This window comes from Pseudopodoces humilis, chromosome 18 (assembly GCF_049639895.1).
Source record: "Pseudopodoces humilis isolate 2021_Gansu_Grassland_sample_001 chromosome 18, ASM4963989v1, whole genome shotgun sequence".
In the NCBI taxonomy this organism is placed as follows: domain Eukaryota; kingdom Metazoa; phylum Chordata; class Aves; order Passeriformes; family Paridae; genus Pseudopodoces; species Pseudopodoces humilis.
In genome coordinates, this window is record NC_142217.1 from 316541 (window position 1) to 337396 (window position 20856).

At 52.7% G+C, this 20856-nt stretch overlaps 1 protein-coding gene across 1 annotated transcript in view; it reads left to right on the forward strand.

Annotated features, from left to right (window-relative positions):
- Positions 1–5205: 5205 nt before the first annotated feature.
- Positions 5206–20856, forward strand: part of LOC148182849 (olfactory receptor 14J1-like) — a 17269-nt gene continuing 1618 nt past the window's right edge. Inside the window, exon 1 of the mRNA XM_088064243.1 lies at positions 5206–5777. Coding sequence (XP_087920369.1) covers positions 5206–5777 — 572 coding nt within the window. The remainder of the gene's footprint in view (positions 5778–20856) is intronic.

Below are 20856 nucleotides of genomic sequence, written 5' to 3' on the forward strand. Positions count from 1 at the left end.
TGCTTTCTGAATTAATATATCTCATCTCCCACAGAAAGCAACCATACTATATCATGCATGTGAGGTCACACACTGACCTCCCAGGTGCCATCACAGAGGGTAACAAGAGAGCGGACACCTTAGCCATGCCTGCTGGAGCGGCCATAGTCTCGGACATTTTTGCGCAAGCAAAATTGTCCCACAAATTTTACCATCAGAACGTCCCCGCCCTGATGAGGATGTTCAAGTTACCCAGGGATCAGGCCAGGGCAATAGTTGCCATCTGTCCCAATTGTCAACCTTTTCAAGTTCCAGCGGTGAATTCTGGGGTTAACCCCTGAGGACTCAACAGCTGCCAAATTTGGCAGACTGATGTTACCCACGTCCCGTCCTTCTGGAGAGTTAAGTATGTTCATGTTTCGGTGGGCACTTTTTCTGGTGCAGTGTTTGCCTCAGCCCACGCAGGAGAAAATGCCAAACACACCATCCGACATTTTCTCCTTGCGTTTGCTACCCTGGGAGTCCCCCAACAAATAAAAACAGATAATGGACCCGCTTACACCTCTCACAAGTTGAGGGATTTCTTCAGCCAGGGGGGGGTGAGGCACACCACAGGCATACCTCACTCTCCCACAGGGCAATCAATTGTGGAAAGGACACACCAGAACCTTAAGAGAGTCCTTGATCAGCAGTGGGGAGGAACAGAGATCATTCCTCCCATTGAGAGGCTCTGTAAGGCTCTGTATGTTATGAATTTTCTGAATTGTTCACCTACAGAGCCTGACCCCCCTGTAATACGGCACTTCTCCAGTTCGACCCATGCCAAACTCAACGAGAAGCCACTGGTGCTGATCAAAGACCCCGAATCACAGCAAAGACTGGGACCTTTCTCATTGATTACCTGGGGGAGAGGGTATGCTTGTGTGTCGACACCATCTGGTCCTAGGTGGCTCCCAGGGCAAAATATAAAACCATACTTAGGCCCTGCAAACCCTGCACCAGAACCAGATCAATCAAAATCTCCTGAGACCCACACAGGTTCTCAAAAACAACAAGCCACAGCAGCCTGGAGATGGAGACGTCGCCGGAGCCCACCGAGCCAGCCCGCCACCAGACCATCGACCAGACGGCGACCGACACAGCTTACCGCCAGACAACCCACTTCATATAAACCAAATTGTCGTGCCACCAAAACTGCCAAATGACAAGAGCCAACGTACAGCTCGACACTGTGAAATGCACAAGTTCCTCAAACTCCTTTTCCTTCCCTTTTCCCTCCCCCTCTTCCCTTTCTCACCTTAAATACCTGCCCTTAAACTACTCACTTGCTAATTGGCACAAAGATGCAACTTAATGCAGCTACTGCTGGTGCCTTAGCCATGCGTCCCCCTCTACGCAAAATGGCCCCACCAGCAATCAACTACCTCATCCCCAATACCCATTCCCTGCTTATATTTTCTTTTTTCTTTTTTCAGAAAAAAAGGGGGGAGGCAGGAGAGAAAGGGGAAAAGAAAATAGCCCCCCCCCCAAAGTCAGAGCTAATCTTTTTATGTTCTGTTATAGAAAATGGAGAGCAAAACCATCCTCGAGTTCCTGACCATCTGGATGCTCCTGAAAACATCAGCTGTGGATGCCTGGCTAGTAGCACAGCCCCAGGATTTGATGGACTGTGCTGCTTCAACCTATCAAGTCACAGTGAAGGCATCCACACTTGCATCCAGAGACTCCAACATGCGGTTCAGGAACTCAAGGCTAAAAAAGACCCCCAATGGTTCAAGGACTTTTCTGAAGCTGGGGACTCAAAGGATGGGCTGCCTCCCTCCTTAAAAGCTGATGAGTTCGGCGGGAGAAAATGCAGCACTCAATATGAATGATCAGCAAGTCTCGTTTATTAGCAACTCTAAAACCACTTATATAGCATCAGTAATTAGGCTCATACATAGTGCAAAAGAAAGCTCATTATTGGATATTTCATTTAAGGTCAACTCCACCTAATTCCACATTCCTGTGATCGCTCATCTATGCTGAATTCACATTCTTCTGATCACAGCATCCTGTTCTCAGTTAACAGTTATCACTAAGGCCTTCCTGAACTTTGCAACATATCACACCAACTGTACTCCATTGTCTAACTCTTTCCCAGCTAACTGCTGCATGGGAATATGACCTTTGCTCTCTAGCCATTCCTCCACAAAAACCATCTTTTAGATTTTTTAAATTATTGTTATTGTTCTATGTATGCTCTCCTGTTTTAAAAGGTTGATAACTAGGTCTCTGGGAGATGCCTTTTTATTAAATAAAGAAAAGAGAGTTGTGGAGGCCAGGGAACTGGCCAGTTCAGGAGTCCTGGCTCTCCCCTGGAGAGCTTCTCCCTAGGCAAGACACTTTTATGTCATGCAGAGAAAAAGTGTCACTCCCCCAGGCCCTAGAGTTGAACATGTTAATTTGTTACACCCCATTGGTTTCCCTCCCTATCAATCCACCCTGATACACGTATCCAAGTTTCCCCCGCCCCTCTCCTTCTCTATAAATACGCAGCTCTTTTCCCCCTGTTCGGGGAACTGGTGTGACTGGCTCCCTTCACTGAGGGCCCTGCTATAATAAAGGCTATTTCTCAGTGGAATGCCATACAGCTCTCTAGTCTCTCTCTTTCCGCGTTGCCTGCACGCTGCCGCTGAGCTGAGATCACTCGCCGGGCAGAGGATGTGCCTGTGCCCCTGGGCAGTCCTTTTCAGGATGGCTTCTTCAGGGCAGTCGCGGCACCCCTGTCATTGACACTGCTGCTGCACTAATTACAGCAGATATTTGGAGGCCAGGATTGCACAAACCTCTCAGAGACTCCAAAGCAAAAGCCAAAGTCCTTTGAAAAAGCTGCAGTCCCTGGGAGCATGAAGGAGCCCCCCAGGGCCATTCCTGAGCAAGGCTCCCCAGGGACTCCTTCCAGCAGATCCCTGAGGCCACTGGCATGTGGGCTAGGGGGGATGCTGAGGGCAGGCCAAGGGGGTGACAGTGGCCAGCCTTGCTGGGGCTGTGCCAGGAGGCCCCAGGGCCTCAGGACAAGGTGTCTCCTCACAGCCCTTGGTGGCACAGCATTGGCTGCTGTGGCCCAGGGCACCAAGCCTTGGCTTCTCTTTGTCCCCAGCTGTCATCAGTGCCTCCAGTTCTCTGCTCTGCCTGGGGCCTGGGGACACTTTCTCAGTCACGTCCCTCAGTGGGAACCATTAAAAGGAAAAGAAACTTTGGAGTTGGATTCTGACTTGGAGTTCTTGAGAAGTTTCTTCCCCTCCCTCTCAGGGACTGATGTTCAGGGCCTCAGCACAAAGCCCCAGGAGGCTCATTAAAGTCCTGCTGCTGTGTCTGTGCTGCTGAGCTGGGCCGGGCTCCTGGCACAGAGGCAGCTCCTGGAAACCAAGAAGAGCTTCAAAAGCACATTTCTCTTGCTGAGCAGCTCTTCTGCCAGCCCAGCAGGGCTGGGGCACTGCCTGCAGCCACCCTGGGCACAGCCCAGAGGCACAGAGAGCTTCAATCAGTCAGGGCTGGGAAGGTGCTGAGAAGTGCCTGGGGCAGAATCACTGCCAGCCCTTGACACAGGAAGCCTCTGGCTGCAGGACAATGCAGCTGCAGCTCCTGGAGGCATCTCCTCAAGCTGGAACATCCCAGTGCCTACAGACTCTGTGAGTACAATTCTGAGTATTTCTGGTGTAAGGGAGGTGAATGCTCATGAAGCTCTGACATGCTGAGGGTTTCTGATCAGTCATGGAATATTTCCAAGACAAGGATTTTGATAAAAATGAGGAAATTTCCTGAGACTTTTTATTCAGTTTCTTAATATTGCAGAACGGCAGGGAGGAGTGGGGTATAAATATTCAAGGTATTATGAATTTTGACAAGTGCCTGAGACATCCAAATTGTTACTTTTAGTAATCAGTGGGTTCACAGGAGATTCCTAATGTTCTTTCAGCCACTCTGGCCATGGACAGCACCAGCATCACCTTTGCTGGACCCATCAGGCTTGGTCTGAGCTGTCCTTTCTCCAAGCTGCAAACAGAACCTGTCCCCAGCCAGAGCCCTGCAAACAGGCAGGGTTCTGTCAGGCCAAGGAGAGTGCACAGAGATTTGGGGTGTGTGTAGTTGCTGGCAGGGAGAGATGAGGCACAGGGAAACACCTGCAGGAGGAAAATCTCCAGGAAGCAGAGAGAAGATCAGGGAATGAGAGGAAACAAAAGCCCAGAAATCCTGTGGCAGAGAGAGTTTAGAGATGTCTATAGGAGCCCCTGCAGTGCAGCTCCTCCCTCTGAACAAGGCCCCTCCCTCCTGTCCCCCCAGACGAGCATCTGCCCTCAGGGCTGGGGTGCCAGGTGTGAAGCCCCTCCTAGAGCATCTTTGTGTTATCTGAAAGACCCGTGGGGAAAGGCAGAGGTCTTCTGACACTGAAAATGCTGTTGGGTTGGTGAAATGAGCAAGGTGAGTCCTTGGACACTAATGTGGAGCTGAGCGCTGGTGGATCCATCTGCTCTCAGCAGTACCTGATGATCTTTAAGCAAAACATGGGAGTGTGAACATACCTAATTTGAGAGAAGTGAAAACCCAGAGAAACTCCAAAAAGAATGAAGTGACAGACCATCTCCCCTCACTCTCCACTCATCAGCTTGCCTCAGGGAACTCACACTATTCTACCAGATGGCAGCAGAAATGCTGAGAGTTTCTGATATCCAAAAATACCAGGAGAGACATGGGGGGAGCTTAAAAAGAAAACTTCAAAACTCCTAAACACAAAAGTGTCCTCTGTTACAGAGGAAGTATTGGAAATGCCTTTAGTTTCTCCTGTACCTCCTCACTGTCTTTTTCTTCATGAACAGGTCCCTATGTGCAGCCACAGGAAATGTCCAACAGCAGCTCCATCAGCCACTTCCTCCTGCTGGCATTGGCAGACACGTGGCAGCTGCAGATACTGCACTTCTGCCTCTTCCTGGGCATCTCCCTGGCTGCCCTCCTGGGCAACGGCCTCATCATCAGCGCCGTAGCCTGCAGCCACCACCTGCACAGCCCCATGTTCTTCTTCCTGCTCAACCTGGCCCTCACTGACCTGGGCTCCATCTGCACCACTGTGCCCAAAGCCATGCACAATTCCCTCTGGGACACCAGGCACATCTCCTACACAGGATGTGCTGCACAGGTTTTTGTTTTGTGTTCTTCATCTCAGCAGAGTATTTCCTTCTGACCATCATGTGCTACGACCGCTACGTGTCCATCTGCAAACCCCTGCACTATGAGACCCTCCTGGGCAGCAGAGCTTGTGCCCACATGGCAGCAGCTGCCTGGGCCAGTGGCTTTCTCTATTCACTGCTGCACACGGCCAATACATTTTCCCTGCCCCTGTGCCAGGGCAATGACCTGGGCCAGTTCTTCTGTGAGATCCCACACATCCTCAAACTGTCCTGCTCCAAATCCCACCTCAGGGAACTTGAGTTTCTTGTGGTTACTGGCAGTTTATTATTGTGGTGTTTTGTGTTCATTGTTTTCTCCTATGTGCAGATCTTCAGGGCTGTGCTGAGGATCCCCTCTGAGCAGGGACAGCACAAAGCCTTTTCCACCTGCCTCCCTCACCTGGCTGTGCTCTCCCTGTTCCTCAGCACTGGCACATTTGCTTACATGAAGCCTCCCTCCATCTCCTCCCCATCCCTGGATCTGGCAGTGTCAGTTCTGTACTCAGTGGTGCCTCCAGCCCTGAACCCCCTCATCTACAGCCTGAGGAACCAAGAGCTCAAGGCTGCAGTGTGGAGAACGATGACTGGATGGTTTAAAAAAACATTAAACTGCTGTCCAATTTCTCCAAATCACTTGTAATAAAAGTCATCTTTGATAGTTCTGGCAGGTTGGTTTAATTTTGGAGGCTCTTTTTCTTTGTTTTAGGTTTTTAAAATTGTCTTCAATAAAATATCATTGTTTGTGCCATTTCTCTCCACTTTGTCTGTGGCCACACACTGTGTCAATGAGGGCCTGTGCTCTTGGTGGCTTTAAAGGAACTAAAGGATGTCCCAGCAAAGTTTTCTCCCGAGATCCCCCTTTTGTTCCCTTCTCTGTTGCTGCAGCAGCAGTGTCTGTGTGCAGAGCTGGGGGCAGATCAGTGCTGGCACAGCAGCTGTGCCCAGGAGCAGCAGCACTTGGTGTTGCCAGTGCTGCTCCCGTGCCACTGCCCCGCTGCCCTCCTGGCCCTGGTGTTGCTGCAGGGCCTGAGTGCTCTTGGGGCCGGGCACAGTCCTGGGGGTGGCAGTGCCGGGGCTGCAGCAGGGACAGGCCATGGGCACTGCTGGGGCAGCGCTGACGCCTCAGGGCAGGGCCTGGGGGCTCCAGGCTCCTTGCCCAGGCTCTCTCAAGAACACGGCCAGGCCAAAGCTCAGCACAGAAACCCCCGTGAGCAGCCCCAGGGTGGCCGTGGGCAGGCTGGGGGCAAACAGCATGGCTGGGGCTCTGCACGGTCCCTGGGGGAGATGGGAAGGAGCAGCAGAGCTGATCCATCCCCACTGTGCTGGACACCCCAGGGCAGCATCCCAGAGCATCCTCATGGAGCTGCCAACAACATCCCCCCTGTGCAGCCCTGGCCTCTCCCCCGGCTCAGAGAGGTGCCGCATCCTTGCAGGCACAGACACGGCAGCACTGGCTCAGGAGCCCCTGTTTGCACTGCCCAGAGCAGGCGTCAGCACCCCCATGGTGCTGCTGTGGGGAGATGAACCTGAGGGAGCACAAATGCCATCAGCCCCTGGGGCCAGGAAGGGCTGGGGGACGGGAAGGAAACCACTCAGGTTTGTCGTGGCCTCTGAAGTCACACAGAAAGTTTGTTCCCATGAGCTGTGAGTTTCCTGTGCCACTGCAGACGTTGCTGCTGAGAGCCAGGGCTGCCTGGCAGCCACCCCCAAACTGCCCTGAGCATTTTCTTTGCTTCACCTTTGCTTTCTTTACTCTTCCTGCTCCAGATTTCTTCCTATTTCCCACCCCTGTTCCCTGCCCTACAAACAGCCCATCCCTGTTTGCCCTTTCCTCTCTGGCCTCACTCCCCATTTCAGCTCCTGAGGTGGCACCATGGGAACGTCCCTTGGGGAGCAGGATCATCCTACAAGTGCTTCAGGAATTGTCTGCAGGGTCCTGCAGTGCCTCGTGCTGCTCCCTTGCCAGAGGCAGCACATGCCAGGGGGGCACATCTGGGCTGCTGTGTCTGGCTGTGGGGCTCCCTGTTCTGGGCAAGGAGGAGGAGCTGGAGAGGCTCTGCAGGACTGACAGGATGGGCTTTGGGGCCTGTGTGGAGAAGCTGAAGGACCTGGGCTGCTGCATCTTCTGAAGAGGAGGCCCAGGGCTCATCTTGTACCTGCTCCAAGGATGGTTTGAGAGAATCACAGAATCAGCAAGGTTGGAAAAGACCTTGCAGATCATCAAGTCCAACTTGTACACTGACACAACCTCGTCTTCCCTGAGCCTCCAGGATAAACATCTCCCTCAGCCACTCCTCACAGGACTTGTGCTCCAGACCCCTCACTACCCTTGTTGCCCTTCTCTGGACATGCTCCAGCCCCTCCATGGCCTTCCTAAATTGGGGGCCCAGAACTGGACACAGCACTCAAGGTGCTGCCCAACCAGTGGCGAGCACAGGGGAAGAATCCCTGCCCTGCTCCTGCTGGCCACACTGTTCCTGATCCAGGCCAGGAGCCATTGGCCTTCTTGGCCACCTGGGCACACTGCTGGTTCATGCCCAGCCTGCTGTCCATCAGTGCCCCAGCTCCCTTTCTGCCTGGCTGCTGTCCATCCATTCTGTCCCCAGCCTGTAGCACTGCAGGGGTTGTTGTGGCCAAAGTGCAGGACCTGGAACTTGGACTTATTGAACCTCACCTTGTTGGGTTTGGGCCCTGGATCCAGCCTGTCCAGCTCCCTGTGCAGAGCCCTCCTACCCTGCAGCACATCAACACTCCCAGCCAACTTGGTGTCACCACGGTTCCATGGGGCCCTAGAGTGTCACAATGGTCTCCAGGATTCCATGAGGCCTCCCAGGGTCACAGTGTCCCTTTGGTTCCATGGGACCCCTTGGTGTCACAAAGTCCCTTGGATCCCTGGGCCCCGCAGTGTCACAATGTAGCCTTGGTTCCCCAAGGCACTGCAGTGTCCTAGGAGATCCCTGGTTCCATGAAGTCTCACAGTGCAGCAATGCTCTCCTTGGTTCCACAGTGTCACCATGGCCTCTTGGTCCCAAGGGACACCATGGTGTCCAACATGTTTCCTTCATTCCATGAGTCCCTGAGGAGCAACACTGGCCCCTTTGTTCCATGGGGCCCTGCAGTGTTCCAATGGCCCCATCATGACACGAGGTCCTGATCTGTCACAATGCTCTGCATGGTTCCACAAGGCCCTGCAGTGTCGCCAGGGGCGTCTTGGTTCCATGTGGCCTCAGAGTGCCACAATGAATCCCTTGGTGATGCAGTGCCACAGTGCAGCCCTGGTTACACAAGATCCTGCAGTGTCACCAGGGACCCTTGGTTCCATGGGGCACCACAGTGTCATAGGTGTTCCCTTAGTTCCAGGAGTCTTTGCAATGGAACAATGGCCCCTTGATCCCACTGGGGCCCAGGGTCTCACCAGGGTCTCCTTGGTTCCACAGTGACCCCTTGGTTCCACAAGGCCCAGCAGTGTCACAGTGGCCTCTGTGGTTCCACAAGGACCCCGACTGTCACCATGGACTCCTTGCTTCCATGTAGCCCCACGATGTCACCACGGCCCCTTGGCTCTGTGATGCCATGTGGGACACAGGGTCACTGTGGTCCTCTGAGTTCCACCAGGCCCTACAGTGTCACAGTGACCCCTTGCTTCCCCAGGGCCCTGCAGGGTCGAGTCATCAGAGAATCAACCAGGCTGGAAAAGACCTTGGAGAGCATCAAGTCCAACCTGTGACCCAACACCACTTTGTCACCCAGGCCATGGCACTGAGTGCCACATCCAGACTTTCCTTAAACACTTCCAGGGACAGTGACTCACCTACCTCCCTGGGCAGCACATTCCAATGCCCAATAACCCTTTCTGGAAAGAATATTTCCTCATGTCCAGCCTAAACATCCCCTGGTGCAGCTTAAGAGACTGTGTCCTCTTGTCCTTTCCCTGTTCCCTGGGAATAGAGCCCGACCTCCACCTGGCTGCACCCTCCAGTAAGGGACTTGTAGAGAGTGATGAGGTCTCCCCTGAGCCTCCTCTTCTCCAGGATAAACAACCCCAGCTCCCTCAACCGCTCCTCACAGGACTTGTGCTCCAGACCCCTCACCACCCTTGTTACCCTTCTCTGGACATGCTCCAGCCCCTTCATGGCTTTCCTAAATTGGTAGGCCCAGAACTGGACACAGCACTCGAAGTGCTGCCCAACTAGTGCTGGGCACAGGAGAAGAATCCCTGCCCTGGTCCTACTGGCCACACTATTCCTGATCCATAGGAGTTCCAGGGCTTGGATGGGGGAAATGGTGGGGAGGGGGTGGGGACAAAGTGTTATTGATTGTAAGTCATGAAGGGTCTTGATTTTGATATCTATTCAGATTGCATTAGAAGGTGCTGGGGGTCAATATCAATTCGACATTGCTGATATCAGTCTATAAACAGGAATATAAAATGTAACAGGACAAAACAGTTTTCTCTGCAGTGTTTTCTGTATAGTAAATACACATTGAATACACTTCTGAAATGTGTCTAATTAACTACTGATGAACTGAAAAATTATTCCCAGGGACTTTCTCCGTTAGGGTGTATTGAAGCAGTATTTATGAGCTTTTCTCACTGAATTCCTGAACTGAATTCCCCCCCAAAAAAGAGGCCTCTGGTGTAGCAAAATTCATCAGCAACCTCCAGGTGGCTGAGGATCCCTCCTCAACAGAGCAGGAATGAACAGAAATGGATACAGCTTTCTGGCTATCCCAGCTTTGGGATGGGCCCTGAGCCTGGAGCAGGAGCAGCTCCTGAGGGCTCCAAGGCCGGGGCTGTTGTGCTGGCCTGGGCAGATGGGATGGCAGGAGGGGCTGCAGAGCTCTCAGCACCTCAGGGAGAGGGGAGCAGGGCACCCAGGGAGCCTCCTTTTCCCTTGGCCAAGCACCTTCCCCCATGGCTGGGGCTGAGGCCTCTCTGAGCTGCAGCTGCTGCTGTGCCCTGCAGAGGGGCTGAGGCCGTGGGGCAGTGCCCAGAGCAGCCTGCCCTGAGCAGAGCTGTGGGGCCAGAGCCGGCTGGGCTGCGCTGGGGAGAGGCCCTGGGTGCTGCCGAGAGCTCAGGGCAGCTGGGACAGCTTGGAGGGAGCTGGGCTGGGCTCAGAGAGCCTGCCAGTGAAACCAGCAGTGTCCATCTCAGCCTGTGTGAGCATGCAGGACTCATTGGCTCAACAAAGCCACACATTGTCACAATGGTGTCCATGATACCATGATGCCCCACAGTGTCACAATGGACCCTTGATCCCATGGAGCCCCCAGTGTCACTGTGGTTCCCCTGCTTCCATGAGGCCCCGTGGTATCACAATGGATCTTTGGTTCCATGGAGCCCCACAGTGTCAGAATGTTCTGCTTGGTTCCATTGGGCCCTGTAGTGTCACAATGGTCCCTTGGTTCCATGGGGCCCCGTGCTGGTGCATTCCCCCCTCCCCTTCTCAGGCCACCCTGCTAGCTGAGAAATGCTCCTTGGGCCTGGGCCTTGGCCAACAGCCCCTGGGCTCAGCTCCTCTGCAGCTCATCAGAAACACTGTCGGCTCCCAGGCACTGCTGCTGCCCAAGCAGCTCCTGCTTGCTTCAGGAGCAGCCCTGGGAACTGTTTCTGTTCTCTCCGTGGCACAGCATCCCTGTTCTCAGCCTTGCAAAGAAAGCTGTTGATGCCAAGTGCGGCCAGGATGAAACATTGCTGTGCCTGAAGCCCCTCTCTTGGGGCCCTACAAACAGCGCTCCAAAAGGAGCCCCTTGCAGCTCTCCTGGGCCAGCCACCTCCCTCGGAGTGGGGCCTCTGTGAGCCGGGAACTCTCCCGTTTGCTGCACTCGGGGCATCCCCGAACAACGACGGAGCCTGGGCCGATCCCCCCACTCCTCCAGGCTCAGCCCTTGGCCTGCTGGGGAGATGCCAAAGCATCGGCAGGGAGCATTTCCCTGCCCTGCAGGGGAATTTCTCACAGCTGCCTTGCACTGCCTCTTTGTGTCTGTGTGCACACACCAGTGCTGTGCCCTGGCAAATGTGGCAGAAATGCTGCTCTCGGAGGGGCTGGAGTGCCTTGGACATCTGAGTCAGTCAGGCCTGTGAGTGAGGGTAAGTCATGAGGTACAAGCTAAGTTCAATGGTGCTCAGTATTTTTCTTTTTTAAGTTAAGTTCAGTATAAGTTATAAGCTAGGTTGAATATTGTTCAGTGTTATTCCACTGTTAAATCATAAAGTCATAGGTTATAAGTTAGGTTAACTACTGTTAAGTCTGATCCTTTGCTAAATTGTGACATTTGAGGTATAGATTAAGGTACAGGTGAATCCTGTTAAGATTGAGCTCTGTTAAGCTTTTAGGCTCTATTCCTTTAATCCTTGAGCTCACTGTCCTTTGTGTCACACACACACACACACACACACACACACACACACACACACAAGGACAGTTCTGGATTCATTTCTGGTTGGATTGCCTGGATTTTGTTTGGTTTTGTTGTTGCTTTGTTTCCTTGCTGTGCCTGAAGTGTCCAGTCAGGAGCAGAGTGACTCTTGCCAAGGAACTTTGTGCTGCTGGCACTTAATATTAAATCTGGTTTTTGTTGCTCCCTTCCTGGGGATTTTTTAAGTACTCTCAAGTCCTCGTTGGTGACAGGGTGAAGGAGCCCTGGCCCAGGCTCTGGCCCTGGGGGACACAAGGACACTGTCAGGGGGTCCTTGTCCTGCTGTCCCAGGCCCCACAGCACTTGGCAGGTCCCAGAGTCGTTCTGTGATGTCCCAGCTCCTCTGAGATGGCAGAACTCACTCTCTGATGTCACAGACTTCTCTCTGACATCACACACTCTCCTCTGTGATGTCACAGGGAACATGGTGATGTCACACAGCTTCTCTGTGATTTAACAGCCTGCTGTCTGATGTCACAGAGCCACCCTCTGTGATTGTAATGTCTGCTCTGTGACCTCAAAGCCCACTCTGGGATGTCACGACATAGTGTCATAGCCCACTCTATGATGTCACATTACCACCATGTGACTTCACAGCCTGTTCTGTGATGTCTCACAATCAAGCAGTGATGTCACAGTCCACACTGTGACATCACAGTCAGCTCTGTGATGTCATAAAGCAACTGTGATGTCACAACCTGCTCTGTGATGTCAGAACCCTCTCTGTGATGATGTATATTCAACCTCTTATGTCATAGTAACGTGTGTGATGTCACAACCCACTAAGTTCCATCACCCAGCCCACACTGTGATGTCATACAGCCACACTGTGATGTCACAGCCTGCTCTAGGATGTCACAGAATCCCCTCTATGATGCCGTAGCTGCTCTGTGACCTCACACAACAAACTCTGTGATGTCACAGCCCCATCTGTGACCTCACACAACCCACTCGGAGCTGTCACACAGCCCCTTCCTGACATCACAGCTGCTCTGGGGCTCCAGGACACAGCCACAGAGGTGCTGCTATGACACAGCCCCCTCTGGGACATCCCACAGCCCCTGCCAGTGCTGAGCCCCTGGCAGCTCTGTCTGGGCCTGCTCGTGTCCCTGAGCTGCCCTGGCAGGGCTCCAGCCCTGCTGGGCTGTGCTCAGGAGCTGCTCCTGGCCAGAGCTGTCTCTCTGCAGCGCTGCCCTTGCCAGGAGCTGCCTCTGGGCCAGGAGCCCGGCCCAGCTCAGCAGCACAGACACAGCACCAGCACTTTCATCACCCTCTCGGGCCTTTGGAGCTCTTTGCATCACACTCAGTCCCTCAGAGTGTGCTCCAGAAACTCCTCAAGAACTCCAATTCAGATGGAAACACTGAAGTTTCTTGTCGTTGAAATGAGAGACACGAGTGAGAAAGCGTCCCCAGGTTCCAGGTAGAGCAGAAGACTGGAGGCCCTGATGCCAGCTGGGGACAAGCAAGGGAAAGGTGTCTGTGGTGCTGAGCAAAGCTGGATGTGTTTCAGGAATGCCAAGGGCCAAGGGCTGAGCCCCAGCCCCTGGCAAGGCAGATGCTGTCCCTCCCTCATTGCTCAGGGCTCTTCCCGGGGCACTGGCATGTGGGGATGTGCAATGCCAAGGGCAGCACCATGGGGCGGCCCCTGCCAGGCTACTGAGCAGGGACAAGGAGGCAATGAGGCCCCAGGGCTGCCAGGGTCACTTGTCCCCTGCTGGCCTCAGGCCCAGGGCCAGCAGCCATGGCCAAAGGGCTGCACAAGTTGCCTCTGGCAGGGCCTTACAGCTGCACAGCCCAGGGCCCTCAGCCTCTACCTGCTGCTTATGTGATGAAGCCTCCAAATCCCATCCTGGGAGATTTTTGGATCCTCTCCATGGCCTGTGAAAATGGAAACACTGGTCAAAATTATTTTCTCACAAATCTTCCAGTGACAGAACAAGGATATCTTGTTCACTATATCTTTATAGTGAACAAGAGTGGATTTGGATTTCTTAGGAGGAGGAAATATTTTACAATGAGAGTGGCACAAAACTGCAACTGTTTTTCCAGAGAAATGGATGCCCCATCCCAGGAATGCTCCAAGAGCAGGAGCTCTGTGCAACCTGACACAGTGAAAGCCCCTCCCCAAGGATGGAATTCCTGTTGTGTGGGTTCTCTGATGTGCTGGGTGCCCTCACAACCCTCCTGGCCAGAGCTTCTGCTGAGGGCCAGCCAGACTGCTGCAGTGGCACTGACCTCACAGCCATCACCATTGCAGCCATGTCCCCTGGGCCTGGCTCTCCCCTTTCCTCTGCCCCTGCCTTGTCTCTGCTGGCATGAAGAGTTGTTTCATTATTATTTTGTCCCCAAGGTGCTGGGGCAAATTGCTTCCCAGTCAGGCTCCTGGAGCAGCAGTGGCTTTTCAGAGCCTAGCCAGAAATGAGCCCTGAAGCAGCAGCTCTGCAGTGCTGGCCACCAGGCCAGGTTGCCAAGGGAACCTTCTGGCCATGCCCTGGGAGCAGCTGCTGCTGCCAAGGTGCCTTTGGTGCCTCAGGCTGTCCCTGGCACAGCTCCCAGCACGGCACTCTGCACTTGTGCCCGAGCCCTTCTTTAGGTTGGGGCTGGCCTGGGGCTTTTCCTGCAGTGGGATCTGCCCTGGCCATGGCAAAGGAAAGGCAGTTCCTGCTGGAGCAGGAGGCTGAGCCTGGAGTGGGCTCAAACAACTCCAGCAAGGCCCTGTTTACTTCAAAATTGCTTCCTAGAGCACTATAGTCTAATAATTGTTATAGCTCCTCTTCTCTGGAGTAAATAACTCTTTTTTTAATTTACTCTGTGGTGTAAATAAATCCTTCTCTCTAATCATGATCAGAATCAATTGTAGCTGTATTTATATCAATATCTCTGGTATACCATTGTTAATCCTGTGGGACAAATTGCATTACGGTTCAGTTCTAACTGTCCAATATTTACACATAAACCTTTGACAAACTCTGGGGCTGGGATTGAATCCAGCTGCTTTCAGTCTCCTCTCTTAGAAAGAATTTAAAAGTCGAGGCATCCCAGAGGGGTTTGAGGGTCCCTGGTGGCTGTTGGGTGTCATTTCTCCACCTCATGACTCAGCAGGAGTTTCTCCAATAAAGAAATAAAGCTTTAGCCTGAAGCTCCCACTCTGCCCATGACAGGAAGCCCTGGGGGTGTCTGTGACATCCCGGCTCTTTGGCAGCCTGGGGACTCTGGGGATGTCACCGTGGAGCCCCCGGGAGTGCCTGTGACAGAGCGGTGCCTTTGCAGCCCAGGGTCCTCTGGGATGTCACCATGCAATTGCTGTGACTGCGTCTGAGCACACGGCTCTTCAGCATCCCCAGAAATCCCTGGGAGGTCTCTGTGGATCCCCTGTCTCTGCCTGTGACATTCCAACGAAAAGCACAAATTCCAAGCTCCTTATATGTAACATCCTGGAGAAAAACTCATTGGGCATTAGTAGTGGAACATGGATGGTCGCCATGGAACTACCTCCTCTGATGGACCTATGAAAACAAATATGACTCCTTGGTAGGCATCGTTAACCATCACATACAACACAAAACACATAAAACTCAGACATGCCCCCTTGTTGCGGCTATTGTCGACTGTTTTTCCTCCATGGCAAACCATCACACAGCCCCAGACAGAATTCAACAAGTTGCCGCCCCCCCTTTGTTCGTCGAATGTTGTCAGTTGTATCCTGCGGTGTCTTATGTCCAGGTCAACCAAACAATGCCTCAAACACGCACACCCCTTGTTCCCACAACCACAACTAGCAACTAAACCAGGGAGCCGACCCGAACAACAAAAAAACATACCAAAAAAAATGCTTAAAAATAATATCCAACCCCACCGTGCCCGTGTACTCCTCGGTCAGCTCCAAATTGGCAGCCAGCTCCCCCCCCCACTCATGGGCCACGGGGTCCGCGTCTTGCAATGGTCAAGAAAATAAAACCAAGCTCCGGGCCTGATTGACGTCCAAAGAGTCTCCGTTGCAAGGCACCCACAGACACGCACCATTAGCAGTAGTGAATACTACCCATCCGGAGTGAAAGTCTCTGGCATAGTTACCACCCAATCCCCAGTATGAGGGTTCAAGTGCTCCATGGCCCCCCATAGGATCACAGAGCCACCTCCATACCCGACCCCCGCCCACACGAAGTCCCAGCACAGTAATTTGTAAATATTGTGCTGAGAAGTTGTGCGAGGACGTCCCCCCATTGGGAAACTCAGACCCCCTCAGCTCCAACTCCAGTAGTCCCAAAACAGCTAACTGTGCTACCACAAAACCATCGAAAAACAAAAAGGACACCGACAAACAACGCGAGGCCGCACTTGCACATGGTGCAAAAAACCGCGAACCAACCCACAAAAACAAAACCAGACACCCCACACAAAATCCATCCAACAAACCCAATTAGTCCCGAAACCCCCCTGCCAAATCCCTAAAGCCAGGGCCTTGGCAAAACCCACCAAAAGGAACTCTACTGCCCTGCATGTGCCAAGGACGAGGGGTAGGGAAACGCTAGCTTGCTACAGCTCAGCCCTAGGAAGCCGCACTGCATAGGAGCCAGTACAGCCCAGCACGTGATTCCTTTAAACTACTGTTGGTGGGACCATTTTAGCACGGATCCCTGGGACGAATCAGACCGTGTTCATGTGTCCGCCCCAGCAGACCAATCGCGGCCGAAAACCCTTTTCCTCACATCCAGGCCTAAACCTGCCCAACCTCACTGCTCCAGACCCGCTCCACCTCCACTAACCTGTCCCTGGCACCAGACAGCGGAAGCAGTGAGTTCCCACCAGCTCCCACCAGGAAACCCGCTCGCCAACCAGCTTGCGTGTGTCCATGGCAACCAGGCCCTCCCGGCACCAGCTCGTGGTATGCTCGGTTTCCATACGGGCTGCGGCGTTCAGAATGGGCGCATTCGCCCAATCTTCCCTGCGTCCAGCTGAACAATACGCGCTGCCCGTCTCTCCTTCCCTCCTCCACCGTCCCATTGGAAAGCAGACAAGAGCAAAGATCCCACGTCCCCTGAGGATAAAACAGATTTATACTTGAGAACCAGCAAGGGTATAAGCAAACAAACAGAAACAATGAAATAACTTTGTGATTTCACAGCAAGTGGATACAGACAAATTATTTAAAGCGGAAAATCCAAGAAACAACCTCCCTTGCCGCTCTTCCTGGCCACACATCATTTTCACACCTCCTGCCAGGGCAATAGGACACCCTTCCCTCTGGTCGAGACGAGGAGGTCAGTTCTTTTTTATTCCCCAGGCCACAATGACCTGAGATTGGGATTGAATATTATAATGGACAGGCGACCAATGGTCAGACCCTCACGAGTTCACTTTCGATCTCATCATCATGTTCATTGCCATGGGGCAGTGGAAAAGGTTACGAGTGATCTCTCCCCTTGCCCATGGATCCTCAGGGAATCAATGGATCATACCAGGTCTCCTCCCAGTGGGTGGATTCTCCAGGGGGGCGGATGAACCGCCTGGATGCTGTGGAGAGAAGAATAGCTCTCCCTGCCACCTGAGGGCTTTCGCCCGGCACTCGCACCGGGCTTCCCTTACCTCAGGGGCCTCCATTGCGTTTCTGGTCGAGTTAGAACTGTTCTGACGAATCGCTCCTTTCACACACACTGGGGCGACACTCGTCTCGGTTCCTACTCCCACCAGTGTCGGACTACATTTCGTGTCGGTATTGAGGTTGGACCTGTGGCTGAAGCTCTTCCGGCCACATTCCCCACACTCCGTTAGGCGCCATAACCCCCCAGTGTGGATCGTCCTGCGTGACTGATCAGGCCTGTTGCTCCCCGTCACTGAAGCTTCACTGCTACCCCAGCACTCACACAGACATCGTTGTAGGGCCCTCTCTCCGCATCCTGAAGCTGCCTCATGGGACCCACCAGCCTCAGTCTAGCCCAGGCTTTGATATCTACCACTGGTCGCACCTTCCCGGCAACATAAGCGGTTGGGTCTTCTCCTCTCCATAGCAACCTGGGCTGGTTTTGCCCGAGTCCCCTCCTCCTGCGGGATACTCTTGGGGGATTTTCCACCTTTCCCCACATCTGATTCCTGCACTGTAAGAGCTTCTACAAAACAGCCTCTTCCATGATGCTTTCTGCACCCCTAGGATTTTGTCTCCCTGGCTTCTCCTACCCTCAGACTCCTTTGTCCTGGCGGGCAGGCATCAGTGACAAGGAGACGAGCGATGGAATTTATTGCCCCGCTCGTGCCACGAACGGGAATGAGGGCAAGGCAGATCCCCCCAGTGCGTCCCCAGCAGGACGCAGGCAGAGAGGGGGAAAGTGGCGACTTTGACCTTCCACACCTACACACCCTGCCTGGGTGTCCTGGGGCAATCAATTTCCTCACTTCACTTGCAGCCCTTCACATTCCTATACTCCAGCACTACAGTCTTGGAATTGTGAAATTCCTGCGTTTTGACGATAGGGAAGATACCCACGAATGCTACCATCAAACTTTCCAGCGGGACGAAAACAAGGACCCCTATGAGCACATGTTCTGATGATTTTCTGCGAGGTCCCTCCCCCCCCTGTCCAAGTCCCCTCTCCTATAACGTCGCCGTTATCTGGCGAGTGTCTTGGTCTTAAAAGGAAAAGTGTTTGCTAAGGCAACGGGCAGAACGATACCCCCATTGAAATTGATAAAAATTGTAAGCAAACAACCCCCGTCCAAATTATTATAATTCTTGAGATACAAAAGTGATCCTCAAGATACAATCGACTATAGGAATATAGAAATACTATAGTTTTCATTTACTAAACGAAGATGATAAAATGAAAAAACAGCCGTAAGAAAATCAAAAAACAATAACACGAGCCAAAAAAACAAAACTCTGAGAGAGTCAAGAATACAACCTACACCCTGGTTGGCTTAGGATGTCTCCGCCGTAGCCAGTCTGATTAAACTCGGTGGCTTGCAGTCTACCTCCTGGTGGTTCTGGTTAAAGACAGTGGAATCCTCCCATAGAAGGTGTAGTAGCTTATCCTCTGAAAGTTCCGGTGCTATGTAAGATGGGTCTGGTCCTCTCACTCCTGCGGAACTCCCCAGCTCGGCAGAAAGAGCCTGCCCTTTGGTGGTTCTCTTGAATTCCAAGAATATATCCAAGCTCAGAATAGCATGCTTGGCTCCTCCCCCTGTGTGGAGCACATCTCCACAAATGGAGGATGAATCGTCATTTTATCACACGTCACATGCCAGTGACGGGAACTCAATGGCCCATTAACAGAAAATATTCCACCCATGTGATGGGGAGCGAGTGGTCTGGTGCCTAAGAGATAAAGAACAACCTCTGCCCTCACACCTTGTTTTAAAAACGGCCTGGCCCATTAACAGAAGACTCATCCCCCAGCTTATGAGGATTGGGCGTGATTGACAGAGATAAAGAAAACTGCTCTACCAGGTTTTAACAGATCATGATAGAATACATACTTTTGGCTACATCTTGCATTGCAACGCAAGACATGGGGTCCAGAAAAATTTTACACCAAAATTCCACCCTGAAAATGCCTCCCAGGAGTTCCCCATTTCTGGTCTCCCTCCTTTGGTGTTCAGGGGTTCCTCTGTCCCAGCTGTTGGGAGTCACGCTTGTGCTGGGAGTCCCCTGCCTACTCAGTCCCTGAGCTCTTCAGGCTGCTGGGAGTGCCAGGAATCCAAAAAGTTCCCCCTGTTTCCATCTCACCACTTAGGGAAACGCTAGCACCGAGCGCCCACATCGTCCACACCCAGGGGACATTTTTCCAACCTTCCATCTTTACGGATCTTATTATTTTCATTCTCCACTTCAACACCCCCAAAAATATAATCCAACGACCCCAGGCCGCACCTCCAGCGCATATCTGAGCATGACGCATCCCCCCTACCTGGTCCACCTGTGGGATGGGAGTGGGCTTGTTAAACTTCACGGGAGTAGCTTGACCTCGTGGATTTCCTCTATCCTATTCTCTCGATCCTCTTTTGTTCCACCGATCTTCAGGCCTTGATGCAAGATCTTGCGGTGCCTCAAACGTGTCTGCCTCTAAGGAGTCAAATCAAAACGAAACTCTGTCCATTCCGCGGAGCATCAATGCCGGCACCCCACTGAGGCGGCAGAGGACTGTGCCACAGGCTCCCCAGGGGATCCTCAGCTGAGAGCACATACTCCTGGTCCCGGGCACAGGACTTCGCACAGGAGACCAAAGGCGTCGCTGCACGCAAAGGGCAACACTGCAAAGCCTGATCAAGCCCTGTCTTGGTCTGGAGGACAGCAGAAGACGGCCAAAGGCCCAGAGCCCAGGCCTGGCACAGCAGAGGGACCTGTCCCTCACTGGGTTGGCATCGGGGCCTCTCTCTTTGTGGACGGCCGAGTTGGGATTTGTGAGGCGGCAGCCAAGTGACAACATTCAATAAACCTGTGCCTTACACTCACTACCAGATCACCTTCATCGGAACCAAGGGCCGCAGCCCAGTGGGACACCATAGCGCGACGTTTGAATAAGAACCCAGGGCGATCATTGCCTGGATTCTATTCTCGGGCCCATGGCCGACCAAGGAGACCAGTGCGGACAACTCTAGGCGCATTTATGGCGAAACATAGAGCCACTGTGCCGCATTCTCGCAGGGCCTGTAACACCCCAGACACACTACACATGCTGTGGTGTTATGACAAAGGTTCCTGTGCTTGTCCGATTTTGGTGGCACAACGAGATAACAAGCCAAACCTGACTCTGTCTCAACATGTACCAGAATATAAAGAATATTCCCACTTGCGTACTGGAAGGGCCAGCCCACAAGGATCAATCAGTCCAAGCACTATCAGTGAATGGGGACCCAACACAGGCTCCGATTGAACCCACAACCACCCACGAACAAACGGTGACTGCTTTGGCACCAGCATCTGACCACCTAAGCTAAGAAGATGTCACAAAATGACACACAAAATTAAAACTGTTAAAATATAGGACAAATCACAAGGAGAATATTTTGGGCAAAGCGGTTTTAATACAACATCCAACAGAACATATAATCACTCCCTTATCATAGTATTAAACTATTGTCAAACTTTAGCTCATAATAACCTAAAACGTAGTTAACACTCGTCAAGAATGTTATGTATCCACAAAAAATGTTCCCAGAAACATAGGGATTAGAAGGAAGAAGAAATAGAGAACAGTAAGACAGAAGCATGTATCAGAAAAGGACACTTCCAGGATGAATCCCAGTCACCTCCCAC